At 42.9% G+C, this 17,075-nt stretch overlaps 1 protein-coding gene across 2 annotated transcripts in view; it reads left to right on the forward strand.

Moving 5' to 3' along the window:
* Nucleotides 1–17,075, forward strand: part of LOC112230545 (endothelin-converting enzyme 2-like) — a 70,596-nt gene that overhangs the window by 31,354 nt on the left and 22,167 nt on the right. For both annotated transcript variants that reach the window (XM_024396815.2, XM_024396818.2), the window contains exons 6-7: nt 10,549–10,611; nt 10,872–11,045. In XM_024396815.2, the coding sequence (XP_024252583.1) occupies nt 10,549–10,611; nt 10,872–11,045 (237 nt within the window). The remainder of the gene's footprint in view (nt 1–10,548; nt 10,612–10,871; nt 11,046–17,075) is intronic.

The following is a 17,075-nucleotide window of genomic DNA, read 5'->3' on the forward strand; positions in this document are numbered from 1 at the left end:
GAAGCACGTTAATCCACTTTACAACAGGTGTAGAGCCTACCTGGCATACATAAGCAGGGTGTGAGTTTCAAGTTTGGGGAAGATAATTTTCACCATAAAAATGCACCTTTATAATAAAAGCATAACATGCATAATCACATCTGCGGTCACTTTTGAGAATGGTGTTGTCCTGCTAATGGAACATTTGAGCATATAGCATGTATGCATTGCTGCGCTTATAATTTGAAGAAATGGCCTAATCGTTTAACTTAATGTTGATAAACTTTCTGATCTGTTGCATCACTCATTACTTAACATTTTTTTAATGCTAATGGTTGTATTAATTTAGGATCTATTGCATCCCACAGCTATCCCAGACGGTTTGGAATATTTATTTCACGCACAGAATAGGTCAACCTTTGTACTATGGAGGATAGTAGATTGACATATGCTTTTGCTGTTCGTTTGGCCTGCTCATCTTGTTGGCTGACGTGAAGTAAATGTGTACAGTTCTTCCAATATCTTCAATATGCACCTTGAAATTGGTTTTAAGGGCGCGCGGAGTTGCATCCCCGGTGTATTGGTCTTCACTTGTAGCCTGTTAGAAAGACCTGTCATATGATGGAGAGCCATGTGAGTGAGAGGTGCTTTGGAGCGCCCAGCCGGGAGAAGGGAATTATAATTATTATATTCAGCCCATAACGGTGGGCATTACAGCCACATAAAGGGGATGCCGCTGGGAAATGTGATTATTATTATTGTAAATTTGTGAATGAGAGTGATAAAGTGTGACAGCCTTTGAAAAAACAAAGCAGAGCCTTTCATGCGACCGACTTTCTTCAAATCATAATTAGTCGGATCATGCAGCCTTATAATGTATTAAAAATCAGAACATATACTCCGTTGGAATCGCAGCTAAAGTTACATTGTTATAGACCTATATCCATCCTGCCCTACCTTTCTAAAATCTTCAAAAGCCAAGTTAACAGATCACCGACCATTTTGAATCCCACCGTACCTTCTCCACTATGCAATCTGGTTTCCGAGTTGGTCATGGGTGCACCTCAACCACGCCCAAGGTCCTAAATGATATCATAACCGCCATCGATAAAAGAAAGTACTGTGCAGCCGTCTTCATCAACCTGGCCAAGGCTTTCGACTCCGTCAATCACTGTATTCTTATCGGCAGACTCAAATGACTGCCTCGCCTGGTTCACCAACTACTTCTCAGATAGAGTTCAGTGTGTCAAATCGGAGGGCCTGTTGTCTGGACCTCTGGCAGTCTCTATGGGGGTGCCGCAGGGTTCAATTCTCGGTCCGGCTCTTTTCTCTGTATAGATCAATGATGTCGCTCTTGCTGCTGGTGATTCTCTGATCCACCTCTACGCAGACGACACCATTCTGTATACATCTGGCCATTCTTTGGATACTGTGTTAACAAACCTCCAGACGAGCTTTAAAGCAATACAACACTTCTTCCTTGGCTTCCAACTGTTTTAAAATGCTAGTAAAACTAAATGTATGTTTTTCAACCGATCGATGCCCGCACCCGACTGCCCGAGTAGCATCACTACTCTGGACTGTTCTGACCTAGAATATGTGGACAACTACAAATACCTAGGTGTCTGGTTAGACTGTAAACTCTCCTTCGACTCACATTAAGCATCTCCAGTCCAAAATTAAATCTAGAATCGGCTTCCTATTTCGCAACAAAGCCTCCTTCACTCATGCCGCCAAACATACCCTCGTAAAACTGACTATCCTACCGATCCTTGACTTTGGTGATGTCATTTACAAAATAGCCTCCAACACTCTACTCAGCAAATTGGATGCAGTCTATCACAGTGCCATCTGTTTTGTCACCAAAGCCCCATATACTACCTGCCACTGCGACCTGTACGCTCTCGTTGGCTGTCCCTCGCTACATATTTGTTGCCAAACCCACTGGCTCCGGGTCATCTATAAGTCTTTGCTAGGTAAAGCCCCGCCTTATCTCAGCTCACTGGTCACCACGGCAACACCCACCCGTAGCACACGCTCCAGCAAGTATATCTCGCTGGTCATCCCCAAAGCCAACTCTTCCATTGGCCGCCTTTCCTTCCAGTTCTCTGCTGCCAATGACTGGAACGAAATGCAAAAATCACTGAATCTGGAGACTTATATCTCCCTCTAACTTTAAGCATCAGCTGTCTGAGCTGCTTACCGATCACCGTACCTATACACAGCCAATCTGTAAATAGCACACCCAACTACCTCATCCCCATATTGTTATTTATCTTCTTGCTCTTTTGCACCCCAGTATCTCTACTTGCACATCATCATCTGCAAATCTATCACCCCAGTGTTAATGCTAAATTGTAATTATTTCACCTCTATGGCGTGTTTATTGTCTTCCTAATCTTCTACATTTGCACACGCTATACATAGATTTTTCTATTGTGTTATTGACTCTACGTTTGTTTGTAACTCTGTTGTTTTTGTTGCACTGGTTTGCTTCATCTTGGCCAGGTTGCAGTCTAAATGAGAACTTGTTCTCAACTGGTTTACCTGGTTAAATAAAGGTGAAATGAAGTAAAAAAGCGATTTGTGTTGAACGATTTGTTAATCGCTCAACACAGAATAGCCACATGTGCGCACTCCCTCATCATTTTGGAGAAAATACCCCTTCTATGTTATTCAGCTATGTTCAATTATATTCTTCATACTATAAAATTCTAAGCAAATCTTGCCAGCTACATGAACTCGTGTAGCCCACAGCCAGATCAGGGCCTAACATAAGGAGAACTCGGGGCGGCAGGGTAGCCTAGTGGTTAGAGCGTTGGACTAGTAACCGGAAGGTTGCAAGTTCAAATCCCCGAGCTGACAAGGTACAAATCTGTCGTTCTGCCCCTGAACAGGCAGTTAACTCACTGTTCCTAGGCCGTCATTGAAAATAAGAATTTGTTCTTAACTGACTTGCCTAGTAAAATAAAAACAAAAAACTCGGGAGAGTATGCTGTTCTGTTCTTCTGAAATAGACTACATTTTCTTTATATCATGTTTCTTTAGACCTGTCTAAAATAAATATATAATGGATTTATTGTGCTGGAGCAGGCTATATTATAGAGATGTATGATACGTTGAAATGTAGATGTTCCAAAGTCCTGCATTAGTGACTTGTAGGCTGTGTGTGGAAGCCAGAAGATGCTGAATGTGTTTGTTCATTAATGGTCAATTACCTTGAGACTGGAAGTTAATTGCTTGACAGTCACCAGCTAAAGACGCGGTTATCTGAGCTAGCCACCTGTAAGCCTATATGTATGTGTACTTGATTTACTCTCTGGGCCCGCGGGGTGTGGCACATGTTTCCAGGCTATACAGTGTGGGTCCATACTTGCAAACTTGTGCTTAGACTGGAGGTTTAGACCTTTGGTCTAAAGTGGCTAGCTCCTAGGTTTTCTCATAGGAAATCCTGGCACAAATAGCCACCCTGCTACCACGAGTCATTTTATGTCCAGTAACAAAATAACAAATCAACCTATCGGAGATGTTAAACGGTAGAGCCACCATCAGGTCACATTTAACAGGTCAACTTGGCCAACTTCAAGGTTGACTTTGTTACCCTTGGTCTGTAACAATAGGGTAAGTGTGCCAATATACATGTAGCTGCCAAAATAAAGGAACTATTTATTTTTTTATAAAGCCCTTCTTACATCAGCTGATGTTACAAAGTGCTGTACAGAAACCCAGCCTAAAACCCCAAACAGCAAGCAATGCAGGTGTAGAAGCACGGTGGCTAGGAAAAAGTTCCTAGAAATCCCGGAACCTAGGAAGAAACCAAGAGAGGAACCAGGCTCTGAGGGGTGGCCAGTCTTCTTCTGGCTGTGCCGGGTGGAGATTAACAGATCATGGCCGAAAATGTTCAAATGTTCATAGATGACCAGCAGGGTCAAATAATCACAGTGGTTGTAGAGGGTGCAACAGGTCAGCACCTCAGAAGTAAATGTCAGTTGGCTTGTCATAGCTGATCATTCAGAGTATCTCTACAGATCCTGCTGTCTCTAGAGAGTTGAAAACAGCAGGCCTGGGACAGGTAGCACGTCTGGTGAACATGTCAGGGTTCCATAGTCGCAGGCAGAATAGTAGCACCACCAGGTGGACTGGGGACAGCAAGGAGTCATCAGGCCAGGAGAGAGAGAGAGATTCACACAGGAGAAATACTCCAGATATAACAGACTGATCCTAGCCCCCCAACACAAACTACTGCAGCATAAATACTGGAGGCTGAGAGGGGAGGGGTTGGGAGACACTGTGGCCCCGTCTGACGATACCCCCGGACTGGGCCAAACAGGCACGATATAACCCCACCCACGTTGCCAAAGCATAGCCCCTACACCACTAGAGGGATATCTTCAACCACCAATTTATCATCCTGAGACAAGGCCGAGTATAGCCCACAAACATCTCCCCCATGGCACAAACCCAAGGGGGAGGGGGGGCGCCAGACCGGACAGGAAGATCACGTCAGTGACTCAACCCACTCAAGTGATGCACCCCTCCTAGGGGCGGCATGGAATTTCATGAATTTATCACTGCTGAAGTGAAAGCCATCCTTTCTTGGGGAATGCTGCTTTTTAGTTAGCTTTGTGACAGTATCAAAAATACATTTTGGATTGTTCTTATTTTCCTCAATTAAGTTGGAAAAATAGGATGATCGAGCAGCAGTGAGGGCTCTTCGCTACTGCACGTTACTGTCTTTCCAAGCTAGTCAGGAGACTTCTGTTCCAATTTTCTGGAAGCTTGCTTCAAAGCTTGGGTATTTTCTATATACCAGGGAGCTAGTTTCTTATGACAAATGTTTTGTTTTGTTTTGTTTTTAGGGGTGCGACTGCATCTAGGATATTACGTAAGGTTAAATTGAGTTCCTCAGTTAGGTGGTTAAATGATTTTTGTACTCTGATGTCCTTGGGTAGGTGGAGGGAGTCTGGAAGGGCATCTAGGAATCTTTGGGTTGTCCGAGAATTTATAGCACGGCTTTTGATGATCCTTCGTTGGGGTCTGAGCAGATTATTTGTTGCGATTGCAAAAGTAATGAAATGGTGGTCTGATAGTCCAGGATTATGAGGAAAAAGATCCACAACATTTATTCCACGGGACAAAACTAGGTCCAGAGTATGACTGTGGCAGTGAGTAGATCCGGAGACATGTTGGACAAAACTCACCGAGTCGATGATGACTCCGAAAGCCTTTTGGGGTGGGTCTGTGAACTTTTCCATGTGAATATTAAAGTCACCAAAAATGTGAATATTATCTGCCATGACCACAAGGTCCGATAGGAATTCAGGGAAGTCAGTGAGGAACGCTGTATACGTCCCAGGAGGCCTGTAAACAGTAGCTATAAAAAGTGATTGAGCAGGCTGCATAGATTTAATGACTAGAAGCGCAAAAGATGAAAACGCAGTCGTTTTTGTGTATAAATATAAATTTGCTATAGTAAATGTTAGCAACACCTCCGCCTTTGCGGGATGCGCGGGGGATATGGTCACTAGTGTAACCAGGAGGTGAGGCCTCATTTAACACAGTAAATTCATCAGGCTTAAGCCATGTTTCAGTTAGGCCAATCACATCATGATCAGTTAATTGACTATAACTGCCTTGGAAGTGAGGGCTCTAACATTAAGTAGCCCTATTAGAGATCACAATCCCTTTCAATAATGACAGGAATGGAGGAGGTCTTTATTCCAGTGAGATTGCTAAGGTGAACACCGCCATGTTTAGTTTTGCCCAACCTAGATCGAGGCACAGACATGGTCTCAATGGTGATAGCTGAGCTGACTACACTGACTGTGCTAGTGGCAGACCTCTAAGCTGACAGGCTTGCTATCTCATTGTGGAGCTAGGGGAGTTAGAGCCCTGTCTATGTCCGTAGATAAGATGAGAGCACCCCTCCAGCTGGGATGGAGTCCGTCACTCCTCAGCAGGCCAGGCTTGATCCTGTTTGTGGGTGAGTCCCAGAAAGAGAGCCAATTATTCACAAATTCTATCTTTTGGGAGGGGCAGAAAACAATTTTCAACCAGCGATTGAGTTGTGAGACTCTGCTGTAGAGCTCATCACTGGCCCTATTTGGGAGGGGGCCAGACACAATTTCTCGATGCCGACACATCTTTCTAGCTGATTTACACGCTGAATCTATGTTGCGCTTGGTGACCATTTCATCCTAACATTGTTGGTGCCAACGTGGATAACAATATCCCTATACTCTCGCCAGTTTTAGCCAGCACCATCTTCAGATTAGCCTTAACGTCAGTAGCCCTGCCCCCTGGTAAACAGTGTATGATCGCTGTATGATTCGTTTTAAGTCTAATACTGAGGGTAATGGTGTCGCCAATGACTAGAGTTTTCAATTTATCAGAGCTAATGGTAGGAGGCTTCGGCGTCTCAGACCCCGTAACGGGATGAGGAGAGACCAGAGAAGGCTCACTTGAGTAAATGAAGGATGCAAAGTATTTTGAAAGCAGGTGCTTCCACACAGGTGTGGTTCCTGAGTTAAGCAATTAACATCCCATCATGCTTAGGGTCATGTATAAAAATGCCCAGTTGCTCATTATTGCTCATTATGGCTAGAAGAAGAGATCTGTGACTTTGAAAAAGGGGTCTAAAGGGAGCATAGGGGTTTAAAGTGTGTGTGTGTGTGTGTGTGTCACCAGATCTTAACCCAATTGAACACTTATGGGATATTCTTGAGCGGTGCCTGAGTCGGTGTTCTCCACCATCAACAAAACACCAAGTTATGGAATTTCTCTTGTAAGAATGGTGCCGCGTCCCCCAATAGAGTTCCAGACACATGTAGAATCTATACCACGGCGCATTGAAGCTGTTCTGGCAGCTCTTGGTGGCCAAACGCTAGTGCTGAGCGATTAACCAACATTTTTGTTATTGTTCGGTTTTTAAACAACTAATTGACCGACATTTGTTTAAATTATTTAAATTTCATTTAATTCCTTTTTCTTCTGTGAGCTCAATGCACATTTTCTCACTGTAGTTTCTCCATAGATAAATCAGGTCAAGCCTGAACTGTGCGATGTAGTAGGAATTTGTAGTTTCCAACATGCCAATATTCTACATAGTTTAGTGCAGAAAATGTGGTAATTAACAACAATGACCATAATCCATTGCGTGTCTAATTGTCCGGAGACTGAGAGAAGAGAATGCACGATCAAGAAGGATAAAGAACAGTTGCTTTGCAGGGTCTCTCTACCTGAAAACCCATGAGCTACAGTGCCTTCAGAAAGTACTCACACCCCTGGACTTCTTCCACATTTTGTTGTTACAGCCTGAATTGAAAATATATAAAATGTAGATTTTATTTTTGTCAGTGGCCTACACACAATACCCTAGAATGTCAAAGGGGAATTATGTTTTTAAAATGTTGACAAATGAATAGAAAATGTCAAGCTGAACTGTCTTGAGTCAATAAGTGTTAATCCCTTCGTTATGGCAAGCCTAAATACATTTCCTTAAATTTACTTAACTAGTCGCATAAGTTGCATGGACTCATCTCTCATCTCTGTACCCCACACATAGAATTATCTTTCAGCCGATGAGTACATTTCAAACAGATTCAACCACAAAGACCCGGGAGGTTTTCCAATGCCTTGCAAAGAAGGGCACCTATTAGTAGATGGGTAAAAAAGCAAACATTTGAATATCCATTTGAGCACGGTGAAGTTATAAATGACACTTTTGGGATGGCGTATCAATACACTCAGTCACTACAAAGATACAGGCATTATTCCTAACTCAGTTGCCGGTGAGGAAGGAAACGGCTCAGGGATTTCACCACGAGGTGACTTTAAAACAGAGAACTCTAGATGGTTCAACAACATTGTATTTTACTCCACAACACTAACCTAATTGAGAGTGAAAAGAAGGAAGCCTGTACAAAGCATGCGTCCTGTTTGCAACAAGGCACTAAAGTAATACTTAAAAAAATGTCCTGAATACAAAGTGTTATGTTTGGGGCAAATACAACACATTACTGAATACCAAAACATGCGTCCTGTTTGCAACAAGGCACAAAAGTAATATTTTAAAAAATTTCCTGAATACAAAGTGTTATGTTTGGGGCAAATACAACACATTACTGAATACCACTCCATATTCTCAAATATAGTGGTGGCTACATCCATGTTATGGGTTTTCTTGTAATCGTTAAAGACTGGGGAGTTTTTCCTGATAAAAAATAAACGGGATGGAGCTAAGCACAGACAAAACCCTAGAGGAATACTAATTTAATCAAGATAAACTCCGCAAAATAGAAACTTCCTCTCATTGTCAACTGCGTTTATTTTCAGAAAACTTAACATGTGTAAATATTTATATGAACATAACATTCAACAACTGAGACATAAACTGAACAAGTTCCACAGATATGTGATTAACAGAAATTGAATGATTTGTCCCTGAACAAAGGGGGGTAAAAATCAAAAGTAACAGTCAGTATCTGGTGTGGCCACCAGCTGCATTAAGTACTGCAGTGCATCTCCTCCTCATGGACTGCACCACTCTTCCACCAAGGCACATGCAAGTTCCATGACATTTCTAGGGGGAATGGCCCTAGCCCTCACCCTCTGATCCAACAGCTCCCAGACGTGTTCAATGGGATTGAGATCTGGGCTCTTCGCTGGCCATGGCAGAACAATGACATTCCTGCCTTGCAGGAAATCACGAACAGAACGAGCAGTATGGCTGGTGGCATTGTCATGCTGGAGGGTCATGTCAGGATGAGCCTGCAGGAAGGGTACCGCGTGAGGTAGGAGGATGTTTCAACGCTGTCCGTTGCCTGCAATGACAACAAGCTCAGACCGATGATGCTGTGACACACCGCCGCAGACCATGACAGACCCTCCAAATCGATCCCCCTCCAGAGCACAGGCCTCGGTGTAACGGTCATTCCTTCGATGATAGACGCGAATCCAACCATCACCCCTGGTGAGAAAAAAACGCGACTTGTCAGAGAACGGCACTTTTTGTCAGTCCTGTCTGGTCCAGCGACGGTGGGTTTGTGCCTTTAGGCGACGTTGTTGCCAGTAATGTCTAGTGAGGACCTGCCTTACAACAGGCCTATAATCCCTCAGTCCGGCCTCTCTCATTCTATTGCAGACAGTCTGAGCACTGATGGAGGGATTGTGCGTTCTTGGTGTAACTCTGACCGTTGTTGTTGCCATCCTGTACCTGTCCCACAGTTGTGATGTTCAGATGTACCGATCCTGTGCAGGTGTTACACGTGATCTGCCACTGCGAGGACGATCAGCTGTCTGTCCTGTCTCCCTGTAGCGCTGTCTTAGGCGTCTCACAGAACGGACATTGCAATTTATTGCCCTGGCCACATCCTTAGTCCTCATGCCTCCTTGCAGCATGCCTAAGGCACGTTCAAGCAGATGAGCAGGGACCCTGGGCATCTTTCTTTTGGTGTTTTTCAGAGTCAGTAGAAAGCCCTCTTTAGTGTCCTAAGTTTTCATAACTGTGACCTTAATTGCCTACCGTCTGTAAGCTGTTAGTGTCTTAACGATGGTTACACAGGTGCATGTTCATTAATTGTTTATGGTTCATTGAACAAGCATGGGAAACTGTTTTTAAACCCTTTCCAAAGAAGTTCTCTGAAGTTATTTGGATTTTTACAAATGATCTTTGAAAGACAGGGTCCTGTAAAAGGGAGGTTTCTATTTGTTTTATTTTTCATGAATGTTAGAATTTTTCTTCCACTTTGACAGAATATTTTATGTAGAACATTGACCAAAATTGACAAATAATTTTTAATCCTACTTTGTAACACAACAAAATGTGGAATAAGTGAAGGGGTATGAATACTTTCTGAAGGCACTAAGTGATTGATAGTTGGCATTCAGCTTTCATAAAAGTATGCCTTATTCTCTGAAGAACTACTAAAATAGTGATTTTGTCAGTCAGCATAGGCAGCAGCTCTATAGTGATGAGATGCTGGAATGAAGTAATGTAGTGCATTCAGAAAGTATTCACACCCCTTGACTTATTCCACATTTTGTTGTAGGCAAGGTGGTAAGCCTGGAGATGACGAGGTACAAGAACTGTGAGTTTGAATCCCACTTGGGGCTTTTCTTCGTGGACAAAATGCCCCACTGCTGGTCCTCGAGTCCAATAACGCATATGTAACGAAGAAGATGATTATAAAATGCTGTAGGCCTACATTTAGGTATAATGTAGCCTGTGCATGTGCACAGAGACGCATGCACGCTCGCACAACACACTGTCACTTTGTGGTGCTGGGAATAACAGTCTGGTAACACTTTAATGAAGCCAGTTCCTTATGTAAGAACAAAACCATATAATGACCGTAACGTCAACCAAATCAGCAGTTCAGAGGTATGTGCAGGAGTATTTTTTTAATAAGGTGTTATGTTTCCCCTGACGTCGGGATTCATTTGTTTGAGAATAAATATCCAAAGGCTTTTAACAGGTGCCAAATGTGAAAGTGAATGGACTCCGCACACTTCAATTCATTCTCCCTTATGATTAGTGTGTTGGCTCACCTGTTGCTGTGTTTCGGCCAGGTGGGCCAATCAGGGTTGTTCCTCCCCCCGCGGGACTATGACGGCAACACAGCCAATGAAAAGGTGAGTAAAGTTTGGGTGGCTAGAGGGGTGGGTGGTGGCCAGTAAGGGTGGGGTCTTTGCCTATCCATGGCTGTCAAAATTAGGTACTGTAACAAATTAAATTAGCAAACGTGATCAATCATATCGCGTGACACAATGCACACAAACGCTGTCAGGGTGGAATAGTCCATTATTATGAACCAGTCCGTGGGTGGTTAATGACACTTGTTTCTACTTGTATGAGGAAAAACGTGGATTATATCCCCTCCCATGCGCTGAAGGCGTATCTGGATTACATGGTGGAGCTGGGCCTGCTGTTGGGAGGGGATAAGAACTCCACGCAGAGCCAGATGCAGCAGATCCTGGACTTTGAGACAACGCTCGCCAACATCACCATATCGCAGGACAAATGCTGCGAGAAGATCTACCACAAGATCACCATCGCCGAGCTGCAGGTGTGTGTGCATCTTTCAGGTGGGGGTTACAGAGAGAGAGGGAGAGAACGTGAGCTTCCATGTGTGTGGGAGAGCGGGAAGGAGGTACATAAAGTGAGGTGGATTTGAGTGGACACATGCCATCGGATCAGGCTGGAAAAACTTTATTCTTTAATCAATTATAGTCTGTTCTCACTGTTCCTCCTGTCTCCATTTGTCAAAACATGCATGGGTTTTTCACACATCCCATCCCCTACCAAATCACCACCACCATCTGAAACCTGTGACCTCTTCACAACCTTTGTCTGTTTTTTTCCTCCTCTGAGGACTATTCTCCTCTGCTTCTCCTGCGGTCCTCTTCTTTGTTTATGAACACTGTCCAGGTCACCAAGGTGCCTCTTGCCAAGAGCTGTTGCTAGACCTTTCTATCTCCACGGCCGCAGCAGAACTGCACATTGTCATGAAGTTGCCCTGTTGGGGAGGTTTATGACCCTCATAAATACCTATCCTATCCCTATTTTCTCTCTCAACTCTACATTTGACTCTTGGAAAGCCCTTTGTTAACATAGAGAGAGTCTGGTAACATCAAAAGGTTGGGAACGGAACCATATTTTGGGAATCCAACCAGTTGAAAATATCTGTTGGTACTTAAAGAATATGTCAGATCAGTTGTCGTCTGAGACATTATTACTGATGATAGGATGACATAAACTGTATCTTGGAAAGGCTACACATTCTAGTTATCAGATTCACACGGACATTGTTGTGCAATTTAAATGTTTAAATATGAAACTATTTGTGAAAAGATGAAATGTAATTTTAGCTTCTAAATGAGAGAATTGTTTTCATAAAGTAAACTCTGCTCACTCAGTGGCCCCGCCCAAGTGAACAGACATTGGTTGTAAACTCTGCTCACTCAGTGGCCCCGCCCAAGTGAACAGACATTGGTTATAAACTCTGCTCACTCAGTGGGCCCAAGTGAACAGACATTGGTTATAAACTCTGCTCACTCAGTGGCCCCGCCCAAGTGAACAGACATTGGTTGTAAACTCAGCTCACTCAGTGGCCCCGCCCAAGTGAACAGACATTGGTTGTAAACTCTGCTCACTCAGTGGGCCAAGTGAACAGACATTGGTTGTAAACTCTGCTCACTCAGTGGCCCCGCCCAAGTGAACAGACATTGGTTATAAACTCTGCTCACTCAGTGGCCCCGCCCAAGTGAACAGACATTGGTTGTAAACTCTGCTCACTCAGTGGCCCCGCCCAAGTGAACAGACATTGGTTGTAAACTCTGCTCACTCAGTGGCCCCGCCCAAGTGAACAGACATTGGTTGTAAACTCTGCTCACTCAGTGGCCCCGCCCAAGTGAACAGACATTGGTTGTAAACTCTGCTCACTCAGTGGCCCTGCCCAAGTGAACAGACATTGGTTGTGAACTATGAAACACGCCCTTCTCTCCACTACAAAAGCCCATTGACGAAAGTCAACCTGGTGTTTCCGATGACGTGAGGACTTTTGACCATATGTTTAAAAGGGCTAATATCAACTACAGAACTAAGCCAACCTCGGCGTGAGCTCTGATTGCGACTGGTTGAATGACTACAACCTAATTAGCATTGTGTTCCCGGTGACGTGAGGACTGATGTCCATACGTTTAGAAGGGCGAATTTCAATGTGGAGGTGACGATCGACAAGCTGGAAGGATGAATTTCGACTATACCAGCCAGAATATAGCATGAGCTTATAGTAATGGCAACTTGGTATGAACTTTGAACTCTTATTCACTAAAGAAGTGATACATTCTAGATGTCGAGCTAGCAGCAGCAAACGCAGAAGCAGCTGTAAACGTGGGCTAGGAAAGGACGGACAATCTCTTCAGAAACACAGGGTACTACAACGTATCCGATCTACCACACGACGACGGTACTACAACATATACTTTCTACCACAAGACATATTCTTCAAAGGACAAGAGAGATCTCTGCTGGGCAACCCTGCCTTCCATCTACGACCAATCTATCGAAGCACAGCTCAGAGTAAATATTTATTGCATTTTCCTTTTCCAAATGGGCGGTTATTTAGAATTCATTTGATTCTGTATTTACGATAGCATAGCTTCATAAGGTCCGATGGATTTGGCCTCTCTTTGTTCCTCAGTCTTCCCGCGCTTTCATTCAAACCCAACCCCCTTTCTTTGTGTAACCAGCCGTCATATCGGTTCCGTCCGCCAGGGACATTTTCTTGTATGACAATTAGTAATCAATGTATGATCCATCCTGTGTATATATAATTCTGTGATTATTTAGTAAATAAATAATTAAACCACATTTTCTATTGCCGATTCAACTTGTTAGCCAGGGTTCGTGAAGATAACCAAGAATTTACAACGTTCTGATAAGACTGAATAAGGTAACGATAAATAATTGACTGCTATTGATATAAAATATATTACCAGGTCTTTAAGAGTTTATTCGGAAGACAACAGATCTATAAACATTTTTCCGTGCTGCCCTGACTTTCTAGTTAATTACATTTACATGATTAGTAAATCAGGTAATATTAATTACAGAGAAATTATTTTATAAAATAGCATGTCATATCACTTAATCTGGCATAGCAAAGACACAACAACAGAGATGGTGAAGGGTAGGAGGAAAAGAAGGATCTTTTGTCAACAGAAAGAACGAATGGACAGGCCGTTTGAGAGTCAGGAATTGAAAGTCAGCATTTGTAGGATGGGTTGAATCATTAAAATGGGTGCTAATGGGTAGATTGTGTATACCACTGACAATTTTATGTGATGTTCCACCTCAAAAAGCACTAGGTGGGTGTGTCAATCCTCTTCCATCTCAGAATGTTCTGAAAATCGTTCATGTTAGAAACTGATAAGATTAGCACTCCTGCAACAATACTTTGTTGAAATAAACACCGAACAAATGTATGTCTGCCCCACCACCACGGGGCACTCTGTTCACAACATTGACATCCGCAAACCACTCGCCCACACGATGCCATCTGCCCGGTACAGTTGAAACCGGGATTCATCTGTGAAGAGCACACTTCTCCACTGTGTCAGTGGCCATAGAAGGTGAGCATTCGCCCACTGAAGTCTGTTATGATGCCGAACTACAATCGGGTCAAGAGGACGAGCAGATGAGCTTCCCTGAGACTGTTTCTGACAGTTTTTGCAGAAATTCTTCAGCTGTGTAAACCCACAGTGTCATCAGCTGTCCGGGTGGCTGGTCTCTAACGATCCCGCAGGTGATTTAAGCCGGATGTGGAGGTCCTGGGCTGGTGTGGTTACACGTGGTCTGTGGTCTGTGAGGCCATTTGGACGTACTAGAAAATTCTCTAAAATTACATTGGACTCGGCTTATGGTAGAGAAATGAACATTACATTCTCTGGCAACAGCTTTGGTGGACATACCAATACATCCATACTCTGTACATCCTTAAAACTGAACATAAAACAGAAATGCATCGTTGTTTAAACATTTAAAATACATCTGCGTATCGATTGATTTCATTACCTTTCTTATTCTTACAGAGCATAGTATTCAATTGCGCAAACTGGTTATTTAAATCTACCTTTACAAATATTGAATAGGGTGGTTTTTTTTAAATAAAAATAGTTAGGTCGATGTGATATTTCGCAATAATTTAATCAAATTCATCACATACTTCTCGTTAATGGAGAATCGTGGACTATCAAAAACAAAAAGAACACCACAAGCTTGCAGATGGATGTCCTTACCAAATCCTTTACCCAAGTCCAGCCTAAGATCCACCCAGAACATAGTCACATACACACATTGGAAAGACAAATGCTCAAGTGATTGTCCCAAATCGACAAAATTGATATTTCTCAATTTGAGGCATGAAACCTTTAACCCTGGCAATTTGACTGGTACACTCCCCAATGGCTGCCTGGTATAGTGATGCAATAATTTCCACGGTAATGTAGAATGCTCATTCAAATGATGTCAACTGATGTGGCTCATGCAATGGGAATGTCTTTTTTAAAGTCAGTTGTGTTGAATCAACAAATCACAGCACGTATTTTAGCACATACTTTATACTTCCTGCTTTGCTCTGTGGGTACACTTGCAATGGCAGCCAGTCCATCCATTATGCCATCATTGACTTGGGGATGCCTGTTCTATTCATTTTATTTCTATGGCAGCACTTACAGTCAGGAGCGGAGTATTTGAACAGTTAATACAGTGACGTTAAGGGAAGAGGGGATTGTTGCCAAAACCACCCAAAACATCTACGTTCAGACGGTTTCACACTGCTTCAAAAAACTACGTTGAGCTGTCTAATCATATAAAATTACTAGAGGGGCTATATCAGGAAACACACAAAAGTTAGAAAATGGTAGCTTTTGTGTCCGGGAGAAATCCAAACCATTTTAATTGGAATTGAATGGCAGAGGAGTAGGGGACGCATTTCCTGATTTGACTTACGCAGGAAAATAAAAGTAAGGCATGTGATTTGTTTAATAAAGTTAATATCAACCTAAAACATGGTCATATACAGTGCCGATTTTAGAATGTAATTCTTGGTGGGCCAAAAAAATGAATAAATGTGGGATGCATGCCAGCAAAGCCACTACACAACACTTAACAATACATTAATTGCACTATAACGGTGACAAACCGTGCCCACAAACTGTTAGTGCCTACATAAAGCTGTCCCATCAGCTGAGTCCCAACACCCCCTACACCTGGCTATCAGCAGAGCCTTGTGTGGCAGTCAAACATTTAATTCAAGCGGATAAGAGGCAATCTGTAATTTCGATTAAGACAATGAGCGAGCTAGGACGGACCTAGTCAATATAACTATTTGTTCAGCACTTTTGAAATGTACAGTGTAGGATGAAAAAAGGGGTCATATAAGCAGACAATGAAAGCTCTTTACAAAATTAGATGATTACATTTTTCAAAACGGTTATAGGCTACATGTGCACCACCAAGTCAGAACAGTAGGTGAAATAGACCATTTTAGGGTGAGGCACATTGGCTACTATACATATCTCCCTGGCATATTACATCATGTATGCAGCAGCATAAAATACATTTTTGAACTCCCCTTGTTGTGCTGTGCTCACTTGAACAGGAAAGTGGCACGGCGGTCCTTCGTGGGCAAATTTAGTCATGAAACTGTTATCAAAGTCTGCCATTCTCTGGATTGATAGTGCTTTCAAGACAACTGGGAACCCGCGTTCCAGATTTACAATGTCGAGTTGGAGGAAAGTTGAAACGTATTTTCCCATGCGTACCTCGTTTTTCCCCGTGTTCTCAGTAGTTTTGAACTCACTAAAGTCAGTTTTCGCAGTTGCGAGTTAAGTTGTTATGAGCGTGACACAGGTCATGCTTCATTTGACAGCATGGCCAATGTTGAATGTTTATAATTTTATACTAGGAAAAGAGACCCTTAGACTTGGGACCACACAGCTACTCCACTGAATTCTGATTGCTTTTCAATGCTTGCAGTTAGCCACTGATTCCTTCCAAACCACTCATTGTTGAATTTGCGATTTCCAACTTGTTGTGTAATGTTTATGTCCAATGGCCGTTGAGCACTGATACGTTTAGGTGTAATTTCTCTTAATTATTTATCTTCATATGACAAGGATTAAAAAGGATTTGCCAGTAGATTGTCGATGATGACGGCTAGCTAAGATTTTGAAAGTATCAGTCCAATCAAAGCTACTGTAGATATAAAATGATTTGACATAATTGTATTTGTGGCAAATGACCTTGAGCCTTCTTGGATGGGCACTTCTAATGTAACTCTATGGCAGCACCCAAGTGGCTTGAATTTTCGAGCTCTACCTTTTAGCCTTGGTGGTGACGTACTGTCCCCATGAGTGACAGAACACTGAGCCAATCACGGCGCAATGCTCTGGATTTTCTGCTGGCTTGCCCCACCACAGAAAGCACTGAGCTAGGCTGAACCACCTGCATTCTGGAGCTGGCTTACTCAAGGAAACAAAAAGAGGACGTGTTTGTATGCAGTTTTATTAACTCTCTTATTTATTTGCAAACT

Source organism: Oncorhynchus tshawytscha, linkage group LG33 (assembly GCF_018296145.1).
Source record: "Oncorhynchus tshawytscha isolate Ot180627B linkage group LG33, Otsh_v2.0, whole genome shotgun sequence".
Lineage (NCBI taxonomy): Eukaryota > Metazoa > Chordata > Actinopteri > Salmoniformes > Salmonidae > Oncorhynchus > Oncorhynchus tshawytscha.